At 36.4% G+C, this 11,353-nt stretch overlaps 2 protein-coding genes across 3 annotated transcripts; one reads left to right on the top strand and one right to left on the bottom strand.

The window, feature by feature from the left end:
- The first annotated feature begins 707 nt into the window (after positions 1-707).
- On the top strand, positions 708-4,721 carry LOC124435518. 2 transcript variants are annotated; one of them, XM_046985486.1, is made up of 5 exons: positions 708-1,074; positions 2,407-2,705; positions 2,796-2,830; positions 3,293-3,462; positions 3,648-4,721. In XM_046985486.1, exons 2-5 carry the CDS (start codon positions 2,545-2,547, stop codon positions 4,557-4,559), a joined length of 1,278 nt encoding a protein of 425 aa, XP_046841442.1. In that variant the 5' UTR covers positions 708-1,074; positions 2,407-2,544; the 3' UTR covers positions 4,560-4,721. The 2 variants fall into 2 exon arrangements, with proteins under 2 accessions (XP_046841442.1, XP_046841443.1); XM_046985487.1 differs by lacking the exons at positions 708-1,074; positions 2,796-2,830 and having other exon boundaries at positions 2,680-2,705.
- A 2,004-nt stretch (positions 4,722-6,725) lies between these two features.
- On the bottom strand, positions 6,726-10,229 carry LOC124435519 (CCR4-Not complex 3'-5'-exoribonuclease subunit Ccr4-like). The gene is made up of 5 exons (XM_046985488.1): positions 9,934-10,229; positions 8,099-8,411; positions 7,698-7,957; positions 7,345-7,455; positions 6,726-7,088 (listed from the first exon to the last, which is right to left on the bottom strand). The coding sequence occupies exons 1-5, from the start codon at positions 10,141-10,143 to the stop codon at positions 6,816-6,818; spliced, it is 1,167 nt and encodes a 388-aa protein (XP_046841444.1). The 5' UTR covers positions 10,144-10,229; the 3' UTR covers positions 6,726-6,815.
- Positions 10,230-11,353: the final 1,124 nt, after the last annotated feature.

Raw genomic sequence — 11,353 nt, forward strand, 5'->3', positions numbered from 1 at the left:
GCCAACACTGACTGGCGCCTATGATCTTCACTGGCCTGGCAAAACTGGTTTGACATAAAATATCTTTGAGAAAATCGTTGTAATCGATATTTTATCATTTTCCCAAAAAATCTTATTGGGAATCCCCTTTGACAAGCAGAAAAACAATATCTTGAACGCAAAACAATTGGTGAATAAAATTAGTCTCGAGAAATATATTTCTTGTCATTAATAAGCTGGTTTCATCTGAAATATTTCGATACAAAAGCGGTTCACTTTCAAAAAAGTTCCCAGAGCAATATTCATAACTCCAACAACTAATGACTGTTTGTCATCGCTTTCCTCTGAATGGGTAATATAAAAGCCACCACCTTAAAGCTCTTTGACTGAATGACGACAAAGAAGTTCCTTCAAGTAATGCGCGTGAAGAAATTTCACAAAGGCAGCCATCAAACAGTCCTATCAATCCTGTTTTAATCATAAGATCGCAGGAACCTTTACACGCCTTGGAAAAACGTCCACTACTTATAAATATTCATATTTCTAATCATGTAACTTTGATGAAAGAAACTGGCGACATGGACGAAATATTATTAATGGTTATTACCAATTACCAATAAAACTGATCTCATAATTTCTGTTGCGCAATTCTCGCTGTAACTATGTTTCACTTTTGCTATATGTTTACTTTTTGCCTAAAATGTTGCGACTTGTGTACTATCACGACACTTAATGGCAGTCGAACACTCATCAACGGTGCGCTAACATCTTCATCGAAAACTCCGTTTCATGTTTTAAAACAAAGTAACATTAGAACAGACAGTACGCTAGTGAAAAGCACCGCTTTCGTGTCGTAACATCCTGCCTAAATGTCTTTCATAGGAATGCCTTGATCTTGACTTTATAAGCACAACTTCCGCGGTTGTGTTCTAATTATCTATCAATACAAGCGATCAATACCACGAATGTTCATCAAGTTTTCGTCATTCGAAGTATAAGACAATGATAAAGACCAAACGACCACAGAATAATGCAACGTGAGAGGTTCGAAAAGCAGTTCTCATCGAAGAAGTAGAACGATATTCACTCTTAAAGGTAAAGAGTCGCTTCACTTTTTGATATGAGATTTCCAGAATTTAAGTTGTCATGATATATGAATATTGAATTGTGGATGAAATTAAAATATGTTTTTTCTAAACTATAATTTTCTACTTTTGTCAGATAGTATATTATTTGCTTACACTCCTTCTTAAAAATATTTTAATAGTGAAGCTTCGTGTATCCTTATATGTATCCTCGTGTATAATCTTCGAAAGAAATGCGCAAAAACACCAAATGCATGTCTCAAAAGTATGCTTAATTTTTACTGCGAAGTTGAGAACGTCACAAGAAAGCAAGTTCTGTCGTCTCATTTTCATCGTATCAAATTTAAATTTCTCAATTATAGATCATTTAAAATAACATATTGTATTGCATTTACATAATATGGGGGCTTAAACGCGTAAGCATTTCAAACTTCCCGTCGTCTTAGTAACATAGGGAGGACTCAAGAGCCTTAAAAACATCGCATCAATATAGTTCATTCGTGGGCTGGCAATGAAACAAAAGAGTCGACTGTGATATTACTTCTAAAAAGATTTGCTTAAAGACTTTGAGTAAAAGGAATTTTGTTGCCATAAACTGTAGTGCATTTATTTGGAAAAAAACTCGATAGAATAATCACGATTGCACGCAAACTCAGATGAGTAGGTCATATTGCAAAAATTTTAAGTCAAACACATACCAAATTAATGATTCCTGATCTTCCAATATTGCACGATCAAGTTTTCTCTGAAAAATAAAATGAAAAAAATGTCATCATCAAAAAATTTCATCAAGGTTTTCACAAGTAATCCCGACTGCAAGGGCTACCAAATGTCTTTGAGCAATAAAAAGATAGCGAACTAAAATAACGACCTCCCAAATTTCAACTTTAATACGTGTTCAATAGATAATAGACACATGAGCATGAAAAATAGAAATTTGTGTGTTGAGCAATGAGTGCTCCATCAAACGCACTTGCTTAAAATTTCAACGGACTTGATTGAAATTCCAAGAAGTGAAATTGACCAAAATGTTTTATTAAAGACTATTAAAGTAATATTAAACAGCAGTTAACAAATTATAGATTGTAGATGTCGGATTAAATAACTGTTGAAAAATTGATGAAAATCATCTTGTGCACAATGGTGTGCACATCGAACCGCTGCGTTTTGATATTCTTTGAAAAATATATCCTAGATTTCTTTTTTAAACATAACTTCAAAGACTTAATGCCACTGTGTAAAAAAACATACGCAGCCACAGAAAATGTTTAAGTGCTGCTAACAGCCGACCCACGAAAGCCTGATACTTGTGACTACACCAACAATTTCTTTTTTTTCTCAGCTAAGGCTTACAAAGACAATTCAAAAGGTGAGCGTGTTTAAAGAAACAATGACCAAGAGATGACCATATTGAATGACGTATCTCGTCGACAAGAAATTACGCGTGATATAAAAGAATAACCAGTTTACTCAAAATAAAATGAATTCCAATAATACAACAGCGAATGAAAATGAAGACAAACGAGGAAAAACATTTTGGATTTTGGTTTACACTTTCATGGCGTTTGCGATATTTGAAGTCTTCTGTATAATACTCTTCCTCGTTTACAAACATCGAAAGAAACAAAAAGAAAAGTTGAGGTATGCGCATGCGTACAGTAAATAATCATGACCATCGCTTCTCGTGTTTATACAGGAGTTGTGAATTTATCTTTAATTTCTTGTATGCAGAAAGCGGTTGGAGAATATTGCAACGTCAAATTATGGTGAGTTAGCGAGTTATGTTGATTCAAAACCAGCAGACATTCACTTTTCAACAGTGATAATTTTGCAACACTTGAGTTCGAAACAAGTTTTCGCGTCTTTATACGAATCACAATTCACAACATTGCTAAAATCAAAGAAAATTGTTCGCGAATGATGTACAGTATTTTCACCAACTCCTATTTTAACCGCGAATGTAACGCAGTAACTAATGATTTAATAAAATAAAAAGACCACGATAGTCCATGTAAACTTCAAGCTCGAAAAATTCAAATCCCAAAAAAGGAAGTTTTTCAAAATTCTCACTGCAAACATGAAAATTTGTCAGTTAGCTAGCAGAGCTAAAATTCTAAAAAAAGATAATTCCTAAATACAAAAAAAACTCGTGACAAATTTTCCTCCATTGAACAGTCAGACATGTTTGGCGACCAATCAGATCAAATAGCTTTGCTATTTCACATTAGATAATCATGGCATGCAGGAAGGAAGAGAAACACCACCGCCGCACTATGCAGAGAATCTCGTGACGAGGGAAAGAGTAGACCCGATATATAGCAGTATACGTGTGCATGACTCAACATTACACTCAAGAGACAAGTTTAGTGTAATCGAAAATGGATTCCAGGAAAATTTGGTAAGATTTCGATGAAAAATTTTGTTTATAGGTTTCACTCTTCTGTCGGTACTTGAAACCACTGCTGTGTGTATTTCAGTGAAAAGTCGTTTTGTTTTTTGACATTGCCATGCTATGAAATCTACAGATAAATATTTCATTCACCTGGCATTTGCTCATTGTAATTTTACTTATTTGTTAAACAGATGGCCTCAAACACACGCTCGTGGTCACAATCTTCCTGCCCGATTATTTTGCTTCCAAATGATTGCGTGATTTTCCACGCGTCGGACTCCCGAACATTACCATCATCGCGTCATTCATTAGATAACACGCAATCTGATACGAAAAAGAACTACGTGGGTGTCGTAAACAACGCAGGACCCGAAAATCACAACGATGATCTCCAAAGCATGTCCTCGTGGACGAGTTGTTCGAGCGGGGAGCTAACAATCCCGGATGAAGATCACGTGTCCAGTAACGTTCAGGTCACTTTGGAAGAAAATATTTTGTACGAGGAGCCGGATAAGGTTTTACAGAAATACAAATCACATGAACACCCTACTGAAAATGACAGGCCTTTTGAAACGCAAGAATCAGTGATTACAAGCATAGAATACCTTTGTATCACCGAAGCAATCCCTAACGATCAAGAAATAGAAACAACTGATAATTGCGTACAAAGTGCAAATGAGACTGACAATGTTAATGCGAATGATGGCGATAACCGTGGCAACAAGGACGGCGTATTCGATAATAGAAAGGTGAATCACAACAATGCAGACGTAGAACATATTTACGAGTCGCCAGACAGCGTGATACAAGAGGCACGACAGCCTTGCACCGAATACTACGAAAACGCCTATGACTTGCCAAAAGATATGCTTACGAAGTGTCTAGAGAAGCCAAATAGATACGCGCTTAAGCACGCCATGCTTCATGTGGATGAAAACGACAGTCCTCAAGAAGAGCCAGGTATCAATTTAGGAATGGAGTTTGTGAACAACAGCGAGATATTGTTGGAAGGAGAGGATGTGAAGTTGTGGCCATCGAAGAAAAGCATTTTATACTTGCAACAAATGGAAGAAAAGTCAAATGAGCAGGGTTCGAATTGTTGAAAAAGAGTAAATGAAGAAAAACAGTAAGATAGAATACCAGGCTGTTGGCTTAGTACCTACATGTACAGTACAAACATACAACATCTATAAAGAAATCTTAGCACGATTAAATCGATTTGTAATATTGGCAGTTTTTGTGTAAAACTTGACTCAACATTTTGAGTTCTGAGTTGTTGGTGTCTGTTCTTGTTTGTTTCGAGCAATCAAAACTCACAGCTTCAGCATGAAAGTGACTGTTAAGATGAGCCATAAGTCACATTTATTTCATACAAATTCTTATGCATTCTCCAATACAATTGTCAAATACAATTGTCGAGAGCAACGTGTGTATGCGAAATAAAGCTGCAATTCAGTGAAAGGGAGTTCAGCTAACAGCAACAGTGATGTTTTGAGCAAAACTCTTGAGTTTGAATTTTGTTATCTTCAAAAAATCACAGGCAATAAAGGAATTACGAGAGCCAAGTTAATTGAGAATACATGATGCAGGTTTCTGATTGCTTTTCTAAAAATATTTAAATTTCCTCATCTGAGGATCGTTCCAACATCATCACTAGGATATTACGTTACTTCATTAGCTCTGACAAACAGTAGTTTTCATCAACAGTATGCATCGAACTTTAGCAACCTTGAACACATATCAATGGAATAAATATTTTAAGCATTCGAAAAAAATGATGTTTTAAAAAAATGTTTTCGTACCAAGTAAAGTCATAATTTGATTATGAGCAAAGTAAAAGTCTCCGAAAGAACTAACGCAATTCAACTGAAGACATCGCTACATCAGTTTAGAAGGATTTTGAAAGGCAATCAGAAAACTGCAAGGTGAAATTTCGTATCTCAACACTGTAATTGGAGGTTTATAAGCACGTGGTATTAATTATTTTCGGATAACATCGAAAAGGATAACATCGGCAGTCTTAGGTAGAGTTCGAAAACGAAGGCTCACATGATGTCTGTATGAAAAAGAACGCATGCAACTGTAAGGCTGAAACACGCTGTGCAGTCGCTTTGGTCGCGCTACTAAAGCGAATTGATGCGCGCGCGTTAGTCGCTTGAACGTCAGAAACACACATGCAAAAGCGAGCATTGCGACCACATTGCGACTATCAACATGGCGTCTAGTCATCATGCTAAGTTACTAGCATTTGTTCGCATTTTGTACGAGCTGGAAGAGGTTGAAAAACGGAAAAATAATAATAAAATGAAAAGGTGGTGGGTTCGTCAATTAAACAGGCAAAGGAGAGCATAAGGAGATTTTCTGCACTTGGTTCAAGAACTATGAACCGATGAGGAGCAGTTTAATCTGTATTTTCGTATGAGCCCTCAAATATTTGATGAGCTGCTGGCTTTGGTTGGTCCATCTCTTCGTATGCAAGATACTCAAATGAGGCAATCAGTTGGACCTGCTGAAAGACTAGCAATCACATTAAGAAGATTGGCTACATGTGATAGCCCACAGTCTATAGCATTTGCTTATCGTCGGGGGGCTAGCACAGTTCGTGAGGTTGTTTACGATACGTGTAATGCACTTTGGAGAGTCCTGGTCCCCACATACATGAACGCTCCTTCGCAACCAAGTGACTGGAAGAAAATATCTGAAGGGTAAAGTTAAAACATGATTATGAGAAAGGGTTATTATAACAAGAACAAACTTCCTTCACTTTCTCGCAATAATCTTGTATATGAAATAACTTGCCCTGGCTGTGGTAAAGCCTACATCGGCATGACACAAAGATGCCTGTCTGTACGGGTCAGAGAACATACAACCAGACTCTCTTCTAGTTCAGTTGGCCAGCATTTCTCTTAGTGCGAAAACGCTTAATTCCTGACTACCCTACAAAACCAGTTCTCATAACTCAATGATTTCCCTCCACCTCCCAGAACCCCCTCTCCTATAGAAAACCTTATATTCAACAACTATAAAATACTTCACTCAACCAAATCTAACAACTACCACATTCTTGCTTTTCTTGAAGCACTTCTCGTCAACAGCGTAACGAACAACCCCCCCCCCTCCAAAAAGTTTTATGCCCTGTACTTTTCTTTACTGCCAAAGTTGAACAGAGATTTACTTTAAAGTCGATTGCTTTTTCGCGCACTTAGCAGGCTTTTGTTACACGCTGAAACATTATTTCGGACCAACAAAGAAAAAATAAACCCATCATATCTATAATATTACCCATTTATTATAAATAAAATAAATACAAAATACTTATTTACAAAGTCGATTTGGAGCCAATTTATAACAAAAAAAAACTATGACTCTTCACTGCTGTAGGCAGAATCGTTGTCGTTATCAATGAACTGAAAGACGGCCTTCAACGATAAATGATCAGACGGAAAGTGCATGTTTGGGCATGCGCAAAAAGGTTTAATCAACTCCTCGTCCACTATTTCCAGAACAGCGTTGGCCCGAAGTAGGTCAGATGAGAACCAAATGTAATCTAGAGTATCGATCATTTTATCGAAATGAAAAACGCTTGGAAAAACATCATCACATTCGTAATGAGTGAATTTTGGCTCGCAACCCTGCAAAGAAGAAAAAAGACAAAATTTACACCAAAGTTATTAGTTACTAATTGAACTAAGGTTATTGATGACTTTTAAGTTACAGAATTTCAAATAAAAATAAGAAATGACTTATTTAACAATAAACACGTTGTTTTTGATGTAAATTTACGTCTAAAATATCCTTGAAGAAAAGTATGACTTATTTCACAATAGACATTGTTGTTTTCCAAATTTACACTTAAATCACCCTCAGTACTTAAAGATGAAAACCTACCCGCACTGCTTTATATGCACTGCTTGAAGATTTAAATGGATGCTTGAGTTCTTTCAATAACATTTCGTGTACATCTTCGTCTCTTTCTAAGGCTCTGTCGTGTTTTGTCGTCTAAAAAGGTATTTAAAATCTTAGAGATGTTATCACTTTAATGTGCAATTAGAGTTTCTGAAAAATTCAGTACAATTCAGACTCATCATGACTTAATGTAATTGCAATTAGATCATTTTCCCACCAAGGTAAATATTTCAAAAAATTATATCATATGACATTACATAGTTCGCTCGCTCTGAAGATGACGTTATTATTATTAATAATATGTCCATGCATGCACGTTTGCTCTATGAACTTACCGTGATATTTTCTGTTATCTCCGGATATTTATATTCTCCTGATCGTAATTTTCTCGCATCCAACTCTGATAAGCAACCATTTTTTATCAGTCTGTATATGGGGAAATGAGGTTGCATATTAAAGTCACCGCAGACAACCCATGGCGTACTGTGTTTGGCTTTGTTCGGCAATAACTCGTAAAGTTGTCGGAAAAAGACGGATGCTTGCGCTGCGTGAACATCTGGTTCGCGCCAGAAATTGAATGTCAAGTGAACATTTACTAAAAAAGCAAAAATAAAAACAGATGAGCGAAAAATAACGCGCGGCAAAGCCAGCCAGAGCAAGTCCCCCACCCAAGAGCACTTGTTATAGGAACTAAAGCAAAAATATACTCAATATGTTCATCCACATATTCTCGTACCTACAACCATTTCTTTTTGTGATTTAATATCACGGAGAGTAGTGTACTGCGCAAATCGTTGGTTGTGCTTGTTCCCGTTGGCTAATTTATCAAGATCTATTGTTTTGCCAAGGACTTCATTGAAGCCGACTTTTCTATAATCCACTAACTCGAACTTTCGAGTTTTGAAAAATATCGCCAAGCCATCGCCTTGTGTAGTGTGCTGTTGAAATCTTCCGTCGTAGCCTTTCGGGGCTAGTTCTTGTAACAGGCATGGGAAATAAAACGGGTCGACCTCTTGAAGACAGATAACGTCTGCGTCTAACCAATGCAGCTAAGATGGAGAAACAGGAAATTTATAAAATCGGAATTGTGCAATGTGGTAAAGAAATTGGAACATTCAGTTAAATGAAGTCACATGCAGCCCTTTGTCTCGACATGCTCCAGTATTAGGGACCTTAGTCAAAAGTCTTAAATAGCTTCTAGGGCTTGAAATATGTGCAAACTGAAATAAAATACATAAAACAATTGTTTTAAAGCACGTGCATTCTGCCAGGCAAAGCGCCCTTTTTCAACTGATGAGCAATTAAATATTTTTAACACATAAATTAACATATGCAATCTGAAAGAGGATAGATCGATCACAAGAAAGATATGCTGCCGCCAGACTTGAACTCTAAGTTTTCCAATTACGAAATACAAGAAACTAAGGAACTCGTGAACAGAGATTTGTCCGGCGGAAAGCGACTTTCATCAAAGGATATAATGATAGCCCAACATAGGAATAAGAAAAATACAAGCTAACTGAGGCGTTATTACGTCATTTCAACGGAAGAACGGAAATGTGAATTGAATGGGACGGATTAGTTGATTGTGTTGCTGTGAAATAAAAATAGTGACAGTTTCTTGCTGGCTTTAAGCCTATTATTAAGTTCTGGTTGGTATGATTTATATGTGTAGTTGTATATTTAGAGGGTGTTAAATTACATAGGAAGAAAGTACGAAGCTTGGATGACTGGAAAGAAGTCAAGTGGCAACATATTAAAGAAGGTTAAGGAGAATGTAGTTACCTTGGGCGTTAATAGACGGTTTAAGCTTGGATATGAGCTAATATTATTATTAAAGAAATCTTTTTTTCCAACTCATTGTCGTAATGATTCAATCAAAACTCTCATGTTGGCCTATCATATTCAACATGAAACTGACAAACTGTATGAAAATTGAAACTAGCCAACGAAGACGAAACAGGATATGCGTTATAGTCGATTGAATTACACGCGTTGATTTGACATTACAGAAATGACAGAATAAACATGCGCAAACTTCAATAGGCATTCAGGAAAAGATTATGCGCCGGAAGAGCAATTTAATCATTTAGGTGTTCTTTGGGTAATTCTTTACATGAAAATGATAAAATAAATTATAACGTGGAACACCATTGACACATACACATGGGGATTAGGTTGACTTGGGGGTTATTGTGTCCGGGCGAGAAACCAAAAACTCAAAACTGTCCGAGACTCGCATCTCGATTGTGAGAGCATGTACACATGCTAAATCCTTTCTTTATATTACTATATACATATATTACTATCAAGGAGGTGACGAATAACAGTTACCGGTCTCTCCTTCCATGAACACAACGAATAAATTAAAAAGGGTCGTAGTAAATACTCTAAATTTCTTTTATGTGGAGGGGAAGTATTGATGCCCAGAGAAGACATCACTGATTTTATGACTTTGTAATTCGGTAATCTTTGCCAAAGATGCATCCGTGGTTAATAATTATAAACATGAAAAATTTTTGACACGCTTTCAATTCACATAAATAAATGCAACCGGCCGAAGATTCTTACCTCTTTAATAAGTTGTGTATGTCTGGGACTATCGTTTGGTAATGGACCACGACATTTTACATCCACAGCAAGATACGAATACAAGTTCGGATTTTTCTCAAATACATCATCACAAAGTATATTGTAGGACACGACTGAAAACTCTTTGTCTTTAGATGTGGTAGCGACGCGTGTTAGGCTTCGTTGAAATATCACCTCTCCTTTGCCCATCGCAACAACAAACTTGTAAAAATTTCTTAACCGTTAACGTTGTCTTTACGAGGAGAACGTGTCCCACAAATGATGAAAAATTAGAAAACTATTAAGCATTTTATCTTCCATTTGCATCCGTTGTTCACGTGAAAGAATTGTTGTGCGTTCGTGAAGACGGCGTGTTGGCTGCCTGAACTTATTGCCTTGGCTGTCTGAACTTATTGTATTATTAAATTTGGTGGCCATATCAACCAGTTAACAATTCCCTTGAACGTTTGTAAAAAGTTTATTCCAAATTTTTTTACTTCATTTCAAAAAGCAGATTGTAATACATTCTGTTTAGCAGCACGTTGGATCGTTTCGCGCAAACGCATGCTGAGCACGTGGCACAATGATGTTCTCATCATGACATTAAAGGACTTCCGACTATATGTTTCGACGGTTCAACCGTGCGAATGATTTTCAATTGTAATTATTTTGCTGATTACTCAGTCTATTTCCTTCAGCATCAAATTCTACAGTCATCAGTCAAAAGTTGAAAATGATTTTTAGTGAGTTCATCCATCACAAATAACAAAAATCAGAAGAACAATATGGGAATACAAAAAGATAATACAACAACTGTTGAACGCAAATATTACTGACATACGCGTGGCAGGTCGTGTGCATGTGCATCACCATTGCAAAGCACGTGAAAATTGCTACGAATGATAAGCAGTTACAAGTTACTACCACTGATCTGATGATAGACTGGATATAGCTTCTACAGGTAGCAAAAGTGCAGCCTAATTATATATGCAAAATGCACTTCCGGGTACCACAAGAAATACAAATTCAAATTACTATAGAAATGTATGGCGGATAACGTTTACATACGAGGATTTTCGAATATTTAAGGCATTTCGTGACCTTTTACTAATCTCAAACATCTGTCATGGATAAAACAAGTTATGTTAATCAATTTAACATCAAAATGATACCAATATCTGCAAAATATCGGCGCTCGTGTTCAATTGAAAATTGCGCGTGCAGAATCGAATATGACCCATCGTTGCAAAGGCAAGATAATTCACAGCTCATTTTCCAAGTTCAGAGGCAGTTATGATCTATAATGAGTTTCGATGCTTAAAAAATTCGTTTAGTACCTTTCTTTTATCATTCTTTATTATCTAGACATTGTTTTATGTTACTTTTGCCGTGACTTCATTAGGTGGGTACTCTTGTTATA

The sequence above is a fragment of the Xenia sp. Carnegie-2017 genome, unplaced genomic scaffold (genome assembly GCF_021976095.1).
Source record: "Xenia sp. Carnegie-2017 unplaced genomic scaffold, XeniaSp_v1 HiC_scaffold_14, whole genome shotgun sequence".
NCBI lineage: Eukaryota > Metazoa > Cnidaria > Anthozoa > Malacalcyonacea > Xeniidae > Xenia > Xenia sp. Carnegie-2017.